At 51.0% G+C, this 19654-nt stretch overlaps 4 protein-coding genes across 4 annotated transcripts; 1 reads left to right on the forward strand and 3 right to left on the reverse strand.

Moving 5' to 3' along the window:
• The first annotated feature begins 1261 nt into the window (after nt 1-1261).
• Nucleotides 1262-14172, forward strand: TGME49_304990 (guanylate-binding protein, N-terminal domain-containing protein). The gene is made up of 17 exons (XM_002370252.2): nt 1262-3093; nt 3366-3455; nt 4366-4793; nt 5767-6054; nt 6514-6683; nt 7110-7617; nt 8026-8273; nt 8646-8786; nt 9110-9248; nt 9654-9792; nt 10251-10399; nt 10759-10935; nt 11376-11495; nt 12012-12227; nt 12621-12770; nt 12977-13151; nt 13332-14172. Exons 1-17 carry the CDS (start codon nt 2598-2600, stop codon nt 13541-13543), a joined length of 3846 nt encoding a protein of 1281 aa, XP_002370293.1. The 5' UTR covers nt 1262-2597; the 3' UTR covers nt 13544-14172.
• TGME49_304980 (hypothetical protein) lies at nt 1770-2318 on the reverse strand (the record flags this gene model as incomplete). Its single annotated transcript, XM_002370251.1, has 1 exon — nt 1770-2318. One exon carries the CDS (start codon nt 2316-2318, stop codon nt 1770-1772), a length of 549 nt encoding a protein of 182 aa, XP_002370292.1.
• Nucleotides 14142-15544, reverse strand: TGME49_305000 (hypothetical protein). Its single transcript, XM_018782432.1, has 5 exons — nt 15080-15544; nt 14776-15025; nt 14659-14716; nt 14421-14587; nt 14142-14362 (listed from the first exon to the last, which is right to left on the reverse strand). Exons 1-5 carry the CDS (start codon nt 15420-15422, stop codon nt 14320-14322), a joined length of 861 nt encoding a protein of 286 aa, XP_018636122.1. The 5' UTR covers nt 15423-15544; the 3' UTR covers nt 14142-14319.
• A 2420-nt stretch (nt 15545-17964) lies between these two features.
• TGME49_305010 (pre-mRNA branch site protein p14, putative) lies at nt 17965-19571 on the reverse strand (the record flags this gene model as incomplete). Its single annotated transcript, XM_002370254.1, has 3 exons — nt 19004-19571; nt 18412-18516; nt 17965-18082 (listed from the first exon to the last, which is right to left on the reverse strand). The coding sequence occupies exons 1-3, from the start codon at nt 19249-19251 to the stop codon at nt 17965-17967; spliced, it is 471 nt and encodes a 156-aa protein (XP_002370295.1). The 5' UTR covers nt 19252-19571.
• Nucleotides 19572-19654: the final 83 nt, after the last annotated feature.

Below are 19654 nucleotides of genomic sequence, written 5' to 3' on the forward strand. Positions count from 1 at the left end.
AGAATCGCGGTCCTTTCAACGTCACAGGTATCTGTTCCTATCGTGCCTGAATGACAGGTCTAGCACATTGTGCAGGGTTAAGAGTAATTCAACCCGCGCTCCGTTCTGAGAGCCATCGATCTGCTTTCTTCAAACTAAAGCACTGCTGACCACTTGCACACCTCCGCGCAGGTGCTGGCTGTTTTGTATGTGCGTAGGAGCACCTAGAGCACGCGGGCAGACTTGCGTTCCCTCGTGCTCTGACCTTTTCTGAGATGCTGGTGAGAACATACGCAGATCATCTAGTTTTATCGTTCTCGAAACGAACCTGGCGATGCCTGAACGCTGTGTAAAGGGTGCTGCAGCGCTAAATTCGGAATTGGTTCGGCTTGAACATTCTCTCCATCTTGATGGTTCTAAGTCCTGCGGACCTTCGAGAACTCATGCTCCTGCCTCTATCTTAGTACTATGCGATTCCGCTTTCTCAGAGTATCTGTTCCTAATTCGCGAGCAGTCTGAGCTTGACGATGAACCCTCCATTAAGGACATAATGGCTGTTAGACCTGAGGCCAGCAGACCAGAGAGTTGGCAGTTGGCGTTTTCGGGTCGCCGTTGGCACGCACAAGGCCAGGTGTTTCTCAAGCTACACTCAACATAATTGTGTGTCTGATCGATTTGCTTGGAGGTCCGTTGTTTATCTAAAGAATGGCGAAGAAGGCGCAGCACAATGTACAGCAAACGTACAAAAATTGGTTGTCTTTAAAGTTATGCAAGGAAGGATCCCGGATGCCCTTGATTGTCTTCGTCATAGTGCTGCATTGCGTTCAGGTTCTATGGACACATCCACCTTTACTTCCTTGTCTTCTCTGCCTTCAAAACACAGGGAACTCTGAGCTGGTACGCAGTCTCAGCTACGCTAGGCTTCCTGTTTACTCTGCTATACCGCAGCTTAACCGTGGCTTTCCTGTTTCGTAACCTAGTCCGTTTGGGCTTGGCGTTTCAGAAGACGTGATAGGTGGAAAGCTGCTGACACACAAAGTCCTTGGTGAAATGCTCTCACATTCGGTCCCTGCGCTGGCTCGCATGCATCGAGAAACGCAAAAAAAGAGGCATTTCAGGTCCGATAATCCCGCGTGCGCGACATGCGGGAATGTGTGCCGCGCACAGCTATTCGCGACTGCCCGCCAACAAGCTCGCAACCGACGCGTTTTTCGTCGATTTTCACAGTGGAACGCTGCGTTTTTCGCGTCCGCATAGTTTGGTATTTCGCAAGGGCCGTGTGTAGAAATGCTGTCGAATTTCCAATAACGAATGTGCGAGTCTCGCGGGTTTGCTTGTGCTCCTAGTCCTCGTGTCTCCAGCGCGTTTGCCTGCTGGACGTGCAGGCTGGAAAAGTGCCTCAGCGCGGCTGCCGTTCTCTTTGTTTTTCTCTGCAGCCGGCGATTACGAAGCGCACTCTCGCTTCTCACTTTGTTTGCCCCGGGATGCGTGTGAGAACCGCCCTTTTTTTCATTCGATTTCGTCCAAATACTCCCACTTCCGAATAGCGCATTCGCACTTCACCGTGGCGGCCTGCACACGAGCTGTCGGTACACCCGAAACTGTCGTGGACCTCTTAGACAAAGCGCTTGTGCACGAATCACTCTTCACTTTTCAATTTTTTTTCACGCGGAGTGACCGCTGTATAACTAAGGAAACGAAGCTACTGAGACGCGGTCTGCCGACATCCCCTCCACTGTGTCTTCCGTTCCCGGTGTCGCTCCTGTTTCCGAACTCTGCCTATACGTTCGCTAACGGCAGACGCTCACAAATTTTCTCAAGTTACCCGTCGATCTGTCGAATTTTCTGCGGCGGATCGGGCTCTTTCCCCCGCTGTTTACTCTCAACTGTCCGAGCGGGAGGTCGATCTTGATGCTGGGAACGCACCGGGGGACGTGATGGTACGTTTTCTGCTTTAGGCTGAGCGGCGTCGTTCTGCAGCCCAGTGGTCTTTTCTTTGTCGGCATCTCAGTCCGTTCCACGCGAAGAATCATGCCTGCCTCGGAACCGGCCGCATCACCCGCAGCTGTACCTTCGTTGAACGCCGTCTTGTCCACGCCACCCGTCTCGTCTCCCGCTTCGCCCCCTGGAGCGCCGTACTTCCTGGCCGTCGCGGGGGCGGTTTCCTCCTGGTTGATGCTTCTGTGTGTCGCGCAAGAGCTGCCGTACGACCTCGGCGAGACTCTCGGCGTTCGCTTTCGTCGCTGGCTCCACGCACATCCGGTTCTCTTCGCTCCGTGGACTGCTTTCCTTCGCTGGCTAGGTCGCAGAAGGCGCCTCGTAGGTCTCGGCGACTTCATTCTCAGAGAACATCTTCGCCTCAGTGGCTGATTCGAAACGGAAAACAACGGAGTTCTCCGACCCCCTCTTCGTCGCCGTTGTTTCGATTCGCCGGTCGTCTGCGTTGCTTCCTCGCGCGGAGAAAGCAGAGAAAAAGCCTGAGCAAACTACTAGACGGATGTGTCTTCGTCTAAGCCCAGCAGCCTGGCGACCTGTGGGGCTTTCGTTCGCGTGATCTGTGGTTTCCTGATTCTCGGTCTGTTCTGTTGAGAATCAGAAAACGCGTGCACGCTCACAAGATGGAGGGGCTTCTCGCGAGAGTCACCTCCACGCGGCGGACCGCCTCTCCGGCAGGCCCCGCTGGGGGCTCGCGGATCGCTAGACTCTCTCCGTTCTCTCTATGTCCGTCTCGGCTTTGTCTTGTCTTCGGTGTGGCGCTGCTTCCGCTCCTCATCACTTTCTCTTTGCCGGCGTCCTTTCATTTTTTGGACTCCGACTCAAGTTTCCCCTTCCCGTTTGTCTGCTCGCTCCTCTCTCCTACTCCGTCGACCTCTTCGGCGTCTCCTGAAGGCGGAGGCACTGTGTCACAATCCCCTTCCTTCTTCCTTCTTCCGGCCTCTGCGTCTCCTCTCGCTTCAGCCGCGGGACTCGCTGGCGGGGCTGTCGCCCTCGGCGCCCGCCAGGCGGAGAGTGCGGAGGTGGCGAAGGCCTCGAAGGCAGACAAGGGCGCAAGGAGGAAGAAGAAAATGCCGCCTCGGCTCCTCCAAGTCGTCCGACCCAACGAACGCCACACTGGTGAGAGACTGGGCATCAGACGGATTCGCCTTTCTTCTCTCCACTGTCTTCTTGTCTGCAGCTTTCCATCGTCCTGGTCTCGCCCCTCCGCTGCCCCATCTCTGCTCCCCTCACCGTCCTACAGACTGTTAGCTTCTTCGCGCCTTTCTTCGCCCTTTCAGCTTATTTTGCTCGTTTTCTCTCCCGCGGTTGCTTTCTCTCGCTTTCCCATCTTTGCTGAAGTGTCGCGAATGCATGCGCGAGGATGCGCTGCTTCTGCTGTCTCTGCCTAGGTTTGGAGATCGACGAAGAGGCACTGGCGTACATCGAGGCAATTCCTGCACCTATCTCGGTTGTGACTGCTGTCGGCTCCATCCACACAGGTTCGGACTTTTCAGTCGTTTTAGAAAACGCGTCAGTTGTTTTTTTGAAACATGAAGAACGTTTGACGAAGAGAGGCTTGTGGAAGGGAGGAGATGCGACTGGCAGACACCCAGCGAGAAGAGTAGACAAATGTAGATGAAAGGTGTTAACAGAGCTAGCCGGAGATAGGTGCGGCCAGACAAATCGCTGCTGTTTCTCGGCAGGGGTAGAGAACTCGAACGGACATACGCCACATAAGCAGAGAAACAACAGGGTGTATTCAGAAATACACAGGCACACTCCCATACACGTATTAATATATATATATATATATGTATATATATATATGTACATACAAATATGCAGATATCTACATGCAAGTCCAGATGTCATGGCCGATACATGTCGGGGGGGAAATGGGGTATGAACGTGAGGGAACAGAAACGAGGAGCCTCCGCAGATAGATGTGCACAGAGGTGCGTGTGCAGGTTTTTGCGAAAGAACTCTAAACATGATCTTTACACAGTTCAACCGTTAGTCGGACCACTGAATTTAAAAGGTTTGATTTTCTCTGTCGATGATTCAGGTGCAGATACATGTGTGTCAGTAGATGAGAGAGAAATGTCTTCAGGTTTCATCTCGTGAGAATGGGGTTCGAGCGCGACACACGCAACCCAATGCGCCGTGGCTCTGTTCGTGGTGACGGTTAACGCGTGGCTCGTTGCATGCAGTTTTTTTGCGCGAGCATATAGGAGCCGAGACACGATTTCCTCTGTCCCCTCAGCAAATGTGTCTGGTCTTTTTTGCCATTTGTGTTCGAACTTGTGGGGTCATCGGTGGTGAAGTGTGATGCATTTGTGGCTGTTTAAACTACTTTCAACATCTCCCCTCACCACGTCTGCCTGCCATCTCCCTCGGCTCCGTCTCCAGGCAAGAGCTTCCTGCTCTCGCAGCTCCTCGCTTTCTCCTACCCTCACGATATCTCCTACGACCCTCTGCCCGACCCTTCTTCGACGAATTCAACTCTTTCCTCTTCCTCTCCATCATCTCGTCGATTTACGGCTTTCCCGGTGGGATACACAGTTCATCCGGGGACGCAGGGCCTGTCTGTGTGGAGCGAGCCTTTGCGCGTGGATCGCCAGACAGGAAGGGTGGTGGTGGAGGAGGAGAAAGGGAAGCAGCGGAAGAGCTCTGTCGGGAAGTCAGAAGTCGAGCAAGTGACGAATGTTCTTCTTCTCGACACTGAGGGATTCGGCGGCCCAAATGTCACGCGCAGCTACGACCAACTTCTCTACGCCGTCGCTTCTCTAGTCTCCTCGGAAATCCTCTTCACGACCATGAAAATGATCGATGCACAAGTCAGTTTCCGGTCTACAGGCAGATGCCACGGACGTCTGTACATTCATTTCAATACCTGTCGACCAACCGATATGCCTCTGTAAAGATGCGTGTGTGTGTCTCCGTATATTATACAAGCATACATGTTTCTGTCTACATGTGTATCTGTAGGAAGAAGTAGACAGTCCGGGGTCTACAGGCAGATGCCACGGATGTTTGTTATCTTCGATCTTTCTACCAATCGCTATGCATCTAAACACTTTCGTATGGGTCTACGTATAATACATATACATATACATATATATATATATATATGTATATTGATACCAAGTAGCACTACGATCATTAGTCTCACAGATGATGGTGGTGTGTACTGTACGCGGCCTCACGCGTAAGATTGGGGGAGAGTGTGCGTATTTGTTTGTTCATATATGAAGAAAACTCTTTCTGCGATTGTATCAGAGAAGGTTTTCTGCAGATTTGTGGTCGGCACATTCACCCATTTTGCGTGGACGCATTCGAGGTCGGAGGATGTGATTTTTTCCGTGCACCACACAGAGTGGACGCTGTTTTTGTCGCACTGCAGTCATCCGCGATCTGTTTTTTAGTCTTCGTGTGTCTGTGGCCACGCATGCGCATGCGTTAGTAAGGAGAGGGGGAGCTTTCGATGTGTGTCTCCTCACTTTTGAATGTAGGACTTCCTGCAGTCTTTAAATATGCATGCTCTTTTCCTTTCGAGATGATTCGGTGTCCGACAAGGGTACACCTACTCACGTGTGTGAGAGCCTCCTCCATCGGGTGCGAGACGCGTATCGTTTTTTTCGCTTGTCTCGTCTCTCTTCTTTCTCTTCTCTCTTTCGTTTCTCCTCTTCGCTCGTCTTCTCTCTTGCTTCTTTTCTTCCACTTTCGTCTTCTCTGGTCTCCGTAGCTTTGTAGCCGCTTTCTCAGCGGGCGTCTGTCGGGTTTCTCTGCTTCTTTTCTCGGCGTCTGCAGTCCCTGCAGCTGTTGGAAGACCTGACACGCGACGCGAATTTGTTCAACTTGCGAGCGCATGCACAGTCGGTGAACGCGACTTCCACTCTTCCACAGCACTCCGAGAAACGCGAGCCGAGCCTCGCGGCTGGGAGTTCCAAGCACCAGCAGTCCGAAGCGTCTTCCGGGCAGGAGAAGAGAGCGCCAGCGGAGGTGGAGCAGAGTTTAGAGGAGTCTTTCGCAGGTTCTGCCCTCTTCTCCTCCCTCGCCCCCTGCTGTCTCTCCTGGGTCGTCCAGGACTTTGTACAGGTGAGGGTGAGGCCCACGGTGTTCTTGCATGCAGGTGACTAGGGAAACGGTTCTCTGCGCGGCAACGAGAAATCCGTTTGCTTCATCAAAGGGTGGAGATGACCGTTCGCTCGCCAGCAGGTGGGAATCCTCTCCTGTCTCTGTGCATCGACGAGAAGCCGTCTCGTTTTTTCAGTCAGACAAAAGAAGTTGCTTTTGTGTCTCTCGGCCCAGTGCATATGCATCGGGGAACACCTCGCGATGACGCGTCCGTGCCTTTGGTCGCGTTTCGCCCCCCGGACGTCTTGCAGGTTCTCTCGCGAGAGCACCGGAGGAGCTTGGCTCCTCTTTGACGGACATGAGGAGCTGGACAGCAGCTTCGCGGCCTCTACATCTGCTGGGGAAATCCAGAAGGCTTTTGAAGAGATCAGAGAAACCACGAGAGAATGGGGCAGATGTTTCAGATCGTTTGTGCCTCAGGACTTGCAGGGGCTGACTGCGATGGAGTGGCTCGATCGCCTCATTGCCACACACCGGTGGAGTGCCTCGCCAGCAGAAGTCGAGAAGAATTTCTGGAAAGAAAAGCGCGGAGCAGAGAAAAACAAGAAACCCGATGATGACGGCGACAACTCGCTTTCACACTCGTTGCGGTATGCAAGCCATCATATGCGAGAGAAAGAGAAAAGAGAAAAAACAGAACTTAGAGAAGAGATGAGACCACAAAAGGGAGAGAGACAGACGAAAGGAGGAACACAACAGAGCGTGTCTGGGAACCCTAAAGAGGTAGAAGTAAAATGCAGAAGGGACTGTTTTTCTCTCGGTGTCTCCTCTGCCCGTGCTGCCATATCGAGGCATGTTTCTGGGCACTCCTCCCCTGTACCCTTGCTCTGCCTGTGGCTTCGCAAGCTCTGCGGCTTCCGTGCAGTCGGTCCTCTCCCCCTGCCCCCCCCCTGCTTGCATCGTCTGCTTTAAGTCACCTCTCCTCGCTTTCGACGACATGCTGCGAAGTGCACTTGGGAAGTTCATTCGCTGAATCTGTTGTAGAATATTATCTTCCTCTCTCGTTATTTTGCCAGGTCGTTCTACGACTCGATTCACTGCGTGGCGCTGCCGGCACCTTCATCTTCGTCGGAGGCGCTTCAGCGGCTGGACCTGCTGCCCGTGTCTGAAATGACCCCCGTATATAGGGCGGCCTTCCAGGAGTTCAAGGACTCGCTGCTGAGACGCGTGGCGAACAATTTCAAGGCGAAGAATCGTCTTCTTCATCCATCGACAGGGCGTGGAATCCAGGGAGTCTGTGCTCGGCGCACAGGACAGAAAGGCGAGAGCAGTGAGAGGAGAGAGGACTCAGACGCGCTGTGTGGACGCGAAGAAGGCGCCGAACAGAGAGGAGAAAACGAACACGAAGTCAGCGGAGAGGTTGGAACGGACAAAGAAGTGACAGACAACCGACGCGGAGGCGTAGGCCGAGTCGCCATGAGCGGAAAGGATGTCGCAGATCTCCTTCGATTTCTCGTCAGAGCGGCCAACCTCAACATGTTCGAAAATGTGCAAATCTTCATGAACCACTTCTCCACTGTTCGGGTAGGACACAGACTACACACACCCATATATATATACGCATGTGTAGACATGCATGTGCATGCCTACGTAATGGGATGTGTGCGTGTGTACATTTACATATATATATATATATGTGTATATGTGTATATATATGTATATACATAAATATATATGTATATATGTATATATATATATATATATTATGTGTCCACGTATAGATAGGGAGTCTGAGATTGAGCGCGCTCAGTATTTGTGTATATGCCTGTGTTTGTTGTATCTTCGATCTCGTTATGTCCGGCTTGTGTGTTCTGTGTATACTGGAGGGACCGAATCGCGTGTGTACGAGTCTCGTGGTTGCGCGCTTCCGGATTGGGAGCTCGGCAGCGAGGCGCCGTTCTTCGTTTTCACTTCGCTTGTGTTGTTTCGCAGTCGGACTTGGCGAAGAACGACCTCCTGTTGCTTTTCGAAGAAGACATGCGAAGGTTTTTGAACGTGCACCCGCCGGCTCTGCCTCCGCTCTTCTTCTCCTTTGCGGACTCTCTGCGCCAGCGGTTGCTTCAGCAGTGGCAGCAGCAGATTCGCGGCCAGGAGGGACTGCATGCACAGGACATTCAGCAGCAGCAGCAAGAAGAAATGATCCAACAGTTGAACGAGAAAGTCGAGAAATTCCGAGGCATGTACGTGGCTCGCGAGACTTGTCATAGACTCAACACTCTATCGACGAAGTGCCGCCTCACCGAGAACCTATGAGAATACCCTGAACGCCCCGTTCGAAGACATTGAAGCCTAACGACCCTTTCACTTGCAGAACAACTGATGTGAAGCAGAATCTCCACATGTGTAGGAATGAAATGCAACGCTTGTAGCTGTCTTAATCAACCCACTGGGGTGGTGATGGACAGGTGGAATTCTTTGCATGCATCCCAGCGACTGAGAAGGGAGATACGGGCGACGAATGCTCCGAAGATATATACATATGTATATAGACAAAGGAATCAATATATATATATATATATGTATATATGCATGTATATGTTTGCGTTGTACAGAGCAGAAGAACAAGTTCGAAGGTACTGTCGAGAGTTTTGCGGCAAACGCCTTCACCAAGTTCAACAAGAAATTCAAAAGCAGCAACAGCGTCTCCCTATGGCGCCACAGGCCCTCGCCGAGTGGGCGATCTACGAGCAGCGGTACGGCTAGGCAGATGAGACACATGGCGCGGTGAAAGAGAAAAAGGAGGGAAGCAAAAGCAAAGGGAGGAGGGAGAGAAAACGAGAGAAAGGAGAGCGAAAAAAGAGAAGAAAGTGCGGAGAAAAGGACCCATAGAGAGAGACAGACACAAGGAAAAAGGAGACACAGACAAGGGAACTGGAGAACCAGGTGGAGAAAGGGTGATAAGACAGAAGACAGGCAAGAGAGCGAGGAGACAGGGCGGCAAAATCTCCACGAAGTGAAATCAGAAGAGAGAGACACACAGGTTCGTTGGGTTTCGAATAAATTGTTTGTTCATCAGACTGCAAAGGTCGCTTCTGACAGATGAGGTTAACCGGGGAGGTCGGGATTTCGCATCGGCCGACGTTTGCGAGGAGGAACTGCGAGCGTACGACGAGAAAGTCGAGAACTTGTTCCTTTTTCTGCACAAGGAAAACACGGTTAGTTCTCCATTTCTTCTTTTTGAAAGAACGCCGACAATGACCACACCTCTCTTTTCACCCGGTTTATCTGACGGAAAAAAAGAAATGTTCTGTATTTGTCGGCGCCGACACAGTTGCTCTGGTGCAAGGTGAAAGCGTCTTCATCCGTTGTGTTTATGAGCTTACTTCACAGGAGCATTTCTCTGTATAAACGTCCCTACATTTTTAAAAATCTCTCAGTATTTAAGCGTATGTGTGCGCAGGTATGAAAGTGCTGTTGTCAATTGGTCGTTTGAGCTTTGGAGGTGCAGGTGGACTGGTGGGGAAAGGTAGAAGATGTTGTGTCTACTCTCTCTCCTTTTCGTTTCGTCGCGTTCTTCTTTTCCTGACACACAGAGACTGCCGGTTCTTCAATGCTTGCAGAAAAAGATAGCGGCCGACATGCAGAAGGCGGAAGAGCAGACTGTGGCGTTCTTCGCCGAGCAGCTGAAGCAGCACCCGCTGGAGATGCTTCGACCTCTGGAGGAGTTTCGCGCGCTTCTTTTCGAGTGGAAAACTGGCGGTACTTTTTCTGCTCTTTGCATGCATCCATAGGTTCAACGAGGGATCGTTCAGCGAAATGCGCGTTGTTTAGAAGACTATATATCTCTACAGTAATGGAACCAGCCGCACAGTGTCTCCTTTTGTGGAATAGGCGTGGTCGAAGCAATCGGAGATCCTCAGAAACGGGAAAGACGTGCGAGGAACACACCTCTGTGAAACCTTTCTTCTGAATGAAAACAAGACATCTTTTCCCTGCGACAAACACAAGTACGAGGGGTCTGGTGTCTCCTCAAAATAAACAGCAAGACTGTCTGCATGCGCTTTGTATGGAGAGCGTCCAGCCACATCTACTCACAGAACAAAGCAGGCTTCGAGAGACCTCGAGTTCCCGTGTGCCTCTATCTCTGCATATCGCGATCTTTGCGTGCAAAATCGTCGATTCTGCGTGCAACTCTTTCGCATGCGGCTGTCCCTCAGCGTGGGAGATTTTCGAACAGAAGGTGGAAGACCTCCGAGCAGTGCGGCAGATCTACAGCGTGTTTGAGCAGCGACTGACGACGGAGCTGAAGAGATTGGAGCAGCAGAGTCTGCAACACTGGGACGAGAAATGCACCGAAATTGCATCCGTAGGAGACATTCCGGCGTGACAGCGAGAGGACACACACGACGCAGAGGTTTACGAGGGAATCGGTGAAAGCAATATATCAAGCATTTGCCCTTATATATATATATATATATATATATATATAAATATATATATATATAAGTATATATATATATATATACCTATCCATATATCCATGTAGATACACATGTGTGTGCACGTAGATGAGTGGCGTGAGAACGTGTGCACACCTGGGGGTCCGCGAGTAGGTCCAGTTTTGCAGCTCGATTTGGTGGACAGGCGGCGTTTGTTCTGTTGGTGTTTCTTGTTCGTTTGCGTTTGACTTTGTTTAGTGGATTGGTGCTGCGTTCCGGTCCCCAGGACATCCTCCACAAGTGGAGCAACACATACAAGGCGGAGGTGATTGCCTCGTTCCCGAAGATTCAGTCTCTCCCCGTCGACGAAGATATTCTGCATGCAGCGTCCCAGAACAAAATGCAAGACGCGTTGGACGAGATGAACGAGTTGTACTGCGCAAAGACGGCTCCCTGGCAAAAGGTAGAGTGTGCGACTTCTCTGCGTCTGACACACGTGGCGTGCCGTGCATGCAGCTGCAAAAGTCCGTCGTGTGTATGGACACAAGGTGCGCGCGGCTTGGGAATTGCCCGTGGGTCGCTGGCTGTTCTGAAGAAGCACTCGCAGTGAACTTGAGAGACCGAATAATGCGTCGAGAGGGGTGTCGCTGTGACAACCATGTTGGTGTAGCTTCTTCTCAAATGTTGCTAGGAGTGCGGCTTGTCGAAAGCCACAGTCCCGTTTGGATTTTGGCAATGTATTCATGCGACATAGAGGTAAAGGACATTCCGGCATAAGACATGTAACGGTAGTCACTTGACAGTCGCCGGGATGCGTAAAATTGGGTTTCATACAAAACTCGTCGGTCCCGACAGACGTAGAGGCTGTTTTCGCGCCCGGCTTTTTCCGTGCTGGTGTCTCAGGTGGCTAGCCAACTGAAGGAAGTGATGCTCGAGAGACAGAAAGAGCTTGAGATGCAGAACGTGGAGGCGATCAAGACAAACTGCAAAGAACCTTTGGACAAGCTTCTGAAGAAGCTGCGAGTAAGCGCGCATCTTCAGTGCAATCGCAAGGCCGTTCTCCACTACCAAGCGCACGCATGCATGTCTTTCTGTTGCTTCAGCTGCACGCTTCTCTCTTGTGTTTTCGAGTCACCGAGATGTTGAGAGGCAAGGAGTCGATGTAGTTGAACAGATACCAGGTAGTAACGAGTGGAAGAAGAACGTGCTTCCGAGGGGGACGACGAGAGTGATTTCATATTGCTCTTTTTCCATTTGTGTCGTACGTACTACAGTGTCTGTGTTTATTCGATTGGAGTTACACATTTCTGGATCGTGGAGGTCTCTCGGCTGTGGTGCGGCCGTTTTCGACGGTTTTCCTGCAGACGCAGACTCTCAGAATTTCCTTGCAGACATGTGCTGGTCATTCGTTTTCCGAGGCAGAGAATACGTTGTTTCTGTGCACTGTGCCGTTGGATGACTATGAAGCACTCATTTGTATCATAACATTAAAGCCCCGTTGCTTGCCGTCCTCTTTCTTTTCTTTCCCTTCGCGTGTAGCCTGAAGCAGAGAGTCGATACTTTTGGACCACGTTCGTTTCTCTTGCTCGGCGAGAAGCGTTGGCAGTTCTTTCGTCCCAGAATGCTCAGACGCGAGCTACGGTTCTCCTCTCGGAGCGTCTGGTGAATCGTGTGACAGAGCACTGGCTGGAGACAGATGTCAGAGCGACTTACGCGGACACCATATGGCGGAACATGGTTAATCTGTGTGAGCAGGTAAGGAAGAAAGGAGGCACGTTGCAACAAGGGAGGAGGGGGAGGGCAGTTGTCACTCTTGACGCAACCTGGGAGTGCCCATTCTTTCGGTTTTCACGGACGCTGGTGAATGCCGTCAGAAAGGCAAGAACGTGAGGAGAATCAGCAGCGAAAGAAGGAAAAACGCGGATCGGTTGGTGGGCATGAATGCCTGTCTAGAGAAAGCGGGTATGACCTTTCAGGGAGCCGGGAAGACTGGTTTCTTGTGCACGGTATCCGTGTGAGGTGACGCTGAAGGGGGAGCAATGCAAGCGCTAGCCGCAACGCGAGGTTGGCGCAGCATGGTTCATTGTTTCTCGTATTTGTGGCTATCTCACTCTCACGCCGTTTTCTGCATTGTGTGTTTGTCTCCAGATCGCGGGAGGAATTATTGGAATCGGAGGCTTAATCGTATTCAGCACATACAATATTTGGATGGGAGTCGGCATGATGGCGGTGGGGGCCTGGCTGCTCTTCGGCATTCTGACTCTCATCGGCTGGATGAGGGGAGCCTTCAAATTCACCGTAAGAACAAATTTGAAAGAACTGTCTTTGTGTGGGAATGGAGGTGGGAGATAGGGAACACGCTGGTACGCTTTTCACGGCGCACAAGTGATGAACGAGGCTCAATGCGTTTCGTTGTAAAAGCCAAAATTTCCCTTGATGAGTAAAGTGTGTTCTTTTGCGTTTGCCTTCCATTCTGTGTTTCACACTTTTCCGTTGCTCTACAGGTCCAGGGTTTGTGGCACGGCCTACAAGACAGAGTCGGACTGGAGGCAGCTGTCGGTATCTTCTTCATTACCGCAGCGATAGTTGGTGCTAGCGGCTTCCGATGGTTCTCGATACGAAAGGCTAGGACTGTCGCGTATGCGGCTGGTCCCCAAGCGTACCAGACAAACCCAATAAGTAAGCCACGTTACCATGCCGGCACGCGGTCCTGGACGTTGCTTTCATCCCCCGGAGAATATTGCTGGCAGTGACGCTGGCCGGCGGCGGCGCTGTTAAGGAAACGAGCCCGAAGATTCAGACTCTCGAAAGAGGAGCTTCCCACATTCGGCGTAAGCTGTTACGTGTGCGGTTCTGCAGGCATGTCCCGACCTTGTTCTGTCGACCCGGTTGCGTACGGTATGGCCCCTGGCCTATCTCGAGCGTCCCAGTCGTCCGTGCCACAGCAGATGGAATTTCCTACTCCTCTCGGGGTAAGGTCGTCGGCAGCACCGAGCTCCTCCATGATGTATGACTCTATATTTCCTGACGCAGAACGAAAGAGCCGTTACTCAACAGCGTATGTAGGTTGAGCCGTCCGTTTACTGGTGGCCGGTCTGAAGACTACCTCAACCAAGGATGCTCTCCCTTGTTTCCCAGCTGTTCCACCTTTGACGTCCTGTATTATTCATTATGGGCAACATGTTGGCAGTGACGAAGATGCTTCCAGCGACCTAGTCGGCGGATCTTTTGTACCAAAGCCATGCTGCTAACCGGCTTTGGAACCTTTAGCTCTGCCCAAGACGGGTCTATCGACATAAGCTTCTGTGCCTGTGGTAATTCTGGTACCTTACTTTTAACTTCAGAGACTAACACCACACTTGTTTGTCATGACGGCTATCCGAGTATCTGTGAGAAACCGGCTGGACCGGTTCATCCACTCGACCAGTCAGTTTCAGTCTCTTTTGCTAGAACTAGACTTGTAAAGTTGTTCGTATGCGCTGCTGTCGGCTTGCGGCTTTCGAACCGTCAGCTCTGTTGGAACAATTTAGGAGTTATTTCTACGCATGGGACGGGAGCAGTGGCTATTATTCCTTGATGAGTCCCACTGATGCGTGAGCTAACAAGATCTGCGGTGTTTCTTCACTTGGCTACTGTTCCGACGTGCCGGACAACGCAGGCCCGGGTCCATTAGCTCAAATTCATTTTTTGGTGCGTGCACCGAAGACACAGATTACGGTTTCTGATTTGCTGGTCATGGCTGCCAGGGAAAAAGGCACTTGATAGTTAATGAATAAACCAAAACTACGAGAAAGGTGTTGGGTGGTAATACAAGCAACGACCGAACCGGAACAACACACGTTATGACTCATGCCGTTACGGGACTTGCTCGAGTCCACAAGGGTTTCATTCTGAAACGAACGTTTAATTTTGTCACAGCCGAAAGGGCACAGTTCTGCTCGTGCTTACAAGTGCTTGACTTGAGCGAGAGCCTTCAGCAATTCGTTTGACTGTTGGTCTAGGGCTCCAGTTGCTGCAACCTCTCTATCCCTTGCTTTCCTTAGAGCCTTCACTAATATTTCCAGGGCTTCCACTCTTCTTTCTTTTTCATCATTCTGATGACGAAGCTTGGTAGCCTGAACATCCCCAGAGTGCAAATTATTTGTTAACGTCGGAACAGTGATCAGAATAATGCAGACAGACGTACCTGCTGAAGGGCCATCTGTCTGCTAGATGCAACATCGTTTTCGTGCCGCAAGAACTCGCTACAGAAAAAACGGTATGTGGAGCGCACTGAAGGACGACGTTTGCTCTCGATGCTTACTGCAGAAGAGCCTGGAAAATGCTCGTGACATCCGAAGCAGCATTCGGTCTTGTTGTCTCTAGCGTTTTGGGGGAAGGAAGTGACAGCGTTCCGCTTCTCTCTGAAGATGCGGACCCAGGGGTCGACGTCCCTTGCGAACCAGTGGAAGCTGTTGGTCCTCGAATTCTCCTTGCGGTTTCCCCAGTTACGCTTCGTTGTCTTCGAGACGCGTCTCTAGAGCTGTCTCTCGAGGGGAAGGATGTGTAAAAACCTATAGTGGTACATTGTCTCACACAACGGTTAACATTTAAATGTGTAGGTTTACCGGAAGGTGGTCTCTGAAATTGATATGTGCACTGTCCCGCGTTATCCGACTGAACGCTCAGAGCTGTGGATAAAGGGGATTGAGGAGGGGAGGGGTACGGCACAGATATACAGCTCGATGGTTCGAGAAATTCCATCGCAATCGCCTCTAGGCAGCTGGTAGCAAACGAATTCGATCTCGAACTACTTCCTTCACGAGACGCGTCAAGAGCACGCCCAGATGCGCACGACTCTAGAGACTGCCTTCGAGAAACCGACTGCCAATGGTACGTGCGTCCATAAGCGGGCGTATTGGCCGGCTCTCTGCCATACCGAGCGACCGAAAGCAACGATGGACTGGCCATCCTGATTCAGCTCAGTGGGCGATACACGATACGAAACACCGCACGCGAGAAAACAACGTAGGGCCTACAGAATCAGGTCCGTAGATACAATGCACGCTACCAAACAAATTATACAAAGTCTTGGGGTGCGCCTCTCCTGTCGAGAACAGCGTTGTGAGTGCTTCAGGCGTCTATACAGCAACGGCTTGGGAGCGTCCGCAACCCATCCAGTGAAGAATTTCTGATTGTGTGCGTTCGTGGCTCCCTACACACGATGTTTTGTAATTCATGTCACCCACTGACGTGACGCCATTCGTGGTATTGCTTCGTCGTATCACCAGGTTTTCTTAGTGGCACACACAACTGAAAAACACTGCCTTCGCACTCCGCACATTCTTGCGAATCACCCGTTGATGTTGTTCGGTCTACTGTTGTAGCGGCTGGCTAACTAGTGCTGCGGCAGTAAGACTATCGAATGTTGTAGTCCCACGGATACTGAATATGACTGCAGAGCTCACAATGTTGGATGCCAATATTCTACGGCACTAAGGTTATTCCACGTCGGTTGTGTTCTAGGCGCACTATGTTGACTACTATTATCACTCCTATTGACAGAGGGATACTATTACTCGCATGCGAGTACGATCAGTACCATCGTACAGGAGTAATCACCGCTGAGACAGACTGAACGGAGCACTACACAAGACTGAATGCTGGCTTTAGTCGACGGACTGTCAACTAGGGCAACAGAGACAACGGCGATACTGCTCAAATCAGTCTCCTCGCAGCGTACGATGAGCCGATGCGGACGCCACGGATCTGCGGAAGTGACTGAAATTCCTCTCCATTTATTCCGATGATGTGTTCCGTGACGCAGAGGGCAGTTCTTTGGGTGACTGGGAAGGCTCGCTACTGCGACTCATGCGCTTTCGGACTACTTTTCGCGTTCGGCTGTCGTTAAAATGCTCTTTGTCTGCAAACGAACAAATCTGCATATATATGTGCAAGGAAATATCTGCATGAACCTGTGTCTATTAAATACGATGTACTTACATAACACCTATGATGTACGTGCATTTTAAGATGTCGCAGCAGGCCGCGTTGTGATGACTTACTCCGATTTTGTTTGCGTTTTTGAGCAGTGAATGACGTGGAAGAAGCTCCCCAGATTTGTGGAGCAAGTGTCCGTTTCCGCGCTTCTCTTGATAGCAAGGGAGTAGGCCCATCATGCACACAGGGGAAGCCCGAGTAAACAAGTGTTAGTTTTACTGACTCGATGAGCCCAGCAGGGTGCGGGAGTGGTGCACCTCCTGGACCTTTGAGAAGGAGAACATGGTCACATATGTATGCTCGATACTGTAGCCCACTGCGGCGCTCGCAAAGTTGAAATGTACCCACCTCTTTGATGTGCGCGTGTGCGTATACATGTCTACCGCGCCTATATGTACGTCCCTGTATCTATTTATATGTTACATTCTGCGCCTGGACAGCAGCACGATGCTCAGAAAACGCAAGAATGAAGGCATATCTGGATTTATCTTCAACTTCGACACGCTAAACATATATACGTATATTTATATGCACGTACATCGGTACGCATCTATTTCAATCTCTATGTGCTTCATACCATACTTCTGATAATTGAGTATATATATATATATATATATATATATATATATAACTTTTCTGGGTACTCTATTAGCGCGGGAAACGGGAGGCGGGTTCACTGTGGCGGTGAAAATGGGGGGTCTGAGGATGAATCGTGGGAGAGGGATGGGGGGAGGGGGTGACAAGCGCTGCACCGCGATCTTTTTATGAAGACGAGAACTGCTTGAGGCGTAGGGCAATTTTAGGAAGAAAAGGCCCTCAAAAGCGGTCAAAAAGAACAGACGTAGTCGAATACATGCAGACAGCCAGGTCTGTCGGCCGAACTCTCATTGAAAGGAGGCAAAAGTGAACAGCCCGCCAAAAACCAGATGCGGATACGGACACGCGCCCGGCAGTGAGACAAACGCACAGACACACACGTATCTTTCCCTCTAAGTAGCTGTTGCGACTTTTTCCTATTGAAGCGGAAGTGCAGGTCGTGGACAAAAAACAGAAAGCGAGAAACAGAAGAAACAACGAGAAACCAACGGTACAGGAAGCAGAGGACTGCTTTTGACGAAACGACGGAGTTGAATAGATTCGTCGAGAGAAAAGAAAGCGAGACGCGTCCGGTCCGACTGCATCTCTCAGCGGAGCGCCTTGACAGCCCAGAACACAGCAGCGAGGAAGGGAGATGCAGCGAACGCAAATCACTTCCTCCACATGCAGCATATACAATAAAAACATGGGGTATACAGAGAAATCTACATGCATGCTAGCAAATACATATACAGACGGAGAAGATAGGAGATATCCAGGAAGTTCGAGAGATGAACGGGAGCGAAGTCGAGATGCAGACATGTGGACAGATGCCCATTTTTTTAGCATGTGCTGGACGGCGTTACACGCACACCGCATGTGTCACAACGAAAGGCACCGTAAAAGTGTGCCTGAGAGACAGGAGAGACGAGCGCTTCTACGCGCCTGATTTCTTTTGGTACGACTGGCGAATGCGTTCCAGTTCTTCTTTCTGTGCGAGCATCTGCTGGCGCTGCGCAGCCTTCTGCGGGTTGTAGTATAAAACAATCAGATACCTGAAGAGACAAAAAAAGGCATCCAAAACACAACCGAAAATGACACAGAGAACACGCCTCGACAAATGCACACTCGTTTACGGTAACTGAGACATACTCAGTGGCTCATGCACTACATCGCATCGGCTTCTCGTGTACACACACAGGCAGCAGCCTCGATGTAGAGAACTCCTCATGTATGCAAACAGTCCGGGAGCCTCCAGGAGACAACATAAATCTGTAAAGACCCAGGTAGTGACACACATCCACGTGCACGGACCGACAAAGAGAAGAAGCGCAAAGCATTTTCAGAGAAACGGACAAAGAAAAACAGAGAAAAAAGTACCTACCTGCCAGCGACGTTGAAACCGGAAAGCTGGTCGACGGCGGCGCGGGCATCCAAGACATCCTCGTAGACGACGAAGGCTGACCCGCGCGTCTTGTCGGTGTTGCCCCTGCAGCAAAGCGAAGAAGAAGCGAGCTCACCATAGAAACGAAGTTGTCATCCTCGATGCAGCTTTAAATCTCTACACATCTTTACACATACACCTACACACAAGTTCCACTACGAGAGGAACACGCACTTCCTTTCACATTCATATGCAGATATATACATATATATGTATATGCTTACGTAGTGGCCCGTGTATTTGTATGTCGTTACGTACACAGCCAATATGCCTATAACTTAGAACAGACACCTGAAATTGGAGAGATGAACCGTCCCTCTGCCCCTATTTGATTGTGCAACTGACAAACGTTCTCCTGACTATACACCCGAAACTCATCAGAACACCCACTCGAACATACATATGCGTATGTGCGTATCTGTATGTATGCATGTATGTATGCATGTATGCCTTTCTGCACAGTTGCAGACCGCCTGAACATGCGATTGTATATGCCGCTCTGCGTAGACGTTTGTGCTTGCGTTTGACTGACTTTCGAATTTGTCTGACAGCTCCGTATTTGCCGAAGATGTCGTAGAGTTCATCGTCTGTGATTTTGAAGGGGAGGTTTCTGACGTAGATGATTCTGCTCATGTCCGGCGCAATTTTGGTCGGGCGGCCTCGTGTAGACACGCCGGAGCTGCTCAGCCTCGTTCCAGGCGTCCCGGGTGTCTGCCCGCTGCCGATGCCTCCCATGCCGCTGGAGAGCGTCGTCTGCGGAGTCATCATCGGCGTCTGCATCTTGCCAAGTCGAAGGACAAACGAGAGACGAAGACACACAAAGGGGAGAAGCAGGCGGACACCGCACCACGGAAAGAGCGCAAGAAGCGGAGGGAAAGGAAGGAACTGGGGAAGCTCAGAGCGGTGACCCAAAAAAGGCTGGCGACGGACGCGGTCGATCACGCCGTACCGGAAAAGGACCCAGCACAATCGCTTACGAAAGAGAAGGTAGTCCTGTGCTAAGGTCTGGAGAGATGGAGCGAAGACCAGAAAGAAGGAAGACGGGAAACTTAGAGAGCGAAGCAAGAACGAGAACGAACAGGCACACAAAGAAAACGGAGAAACGGGGGGAGCTAACAAAGACCTCAAGAGGAAGGGGTATACGACGCAAGCGAGAGGAAAGGAGGGGGAAAAGGATGACGGG

This window comes from Toxoplasma gondii, chromosome IX (assembly GCF_000006565.2).
Source record: "Toxoplasma gondii ME49 chromosome IX, whole genome shotgun sequence".
NCBI lineage: Eukaryota > Apicomplexa > Conoidasida > Eucoccidiorida > Sarcocystidae > Toxoplasma > Toxoplasma gondii.

Coding starts and splice junctions, on each gene's coding strand:
- TGME49_304990 (XM_002370252.2), top strand. CDS start 2,598: ATGGAGGGGCTTCTCGCGAGAGTCACCTCCACGCGGCGGACCGCCTCT. Junction 8,274..8,645: donor GTCGAGAAATTCCGAGGCAT/GTACGTGGCTCG, acceptor TGCGTTGTACAG/AGCAGAAGAACAAGTTCGAA. Junction 10,936..11,375: donor AGACGGCTCCCTGGCAAAAG/GTAGAGTGTGCG, acceptor CTGGTGTCTCAG/GTGGCTAGCCAACTGAAGGA.
- TGME49_305000 (XM_018782432.1), bottom strand. CDS start 15,422: ATGGCCAGTCCATCGTTGCTTTCGGTCGCTCGGTATGGCAGAGAGCCG. Junction 14,588..14,658: donor GACAGATGGCCCTTCAGCAG/GTACGTCTGTCT, acceptor GGGGATGTTCAG/GCTACCAAGCTTCGTCATCA. Junction 14,363..14,420: donor CTCGCTCAAGTCAAGCACTT/GTAAGCACGAGC, acceptor CGTTCGTTTCAG/AATGAAACCCTTGTGGACTC.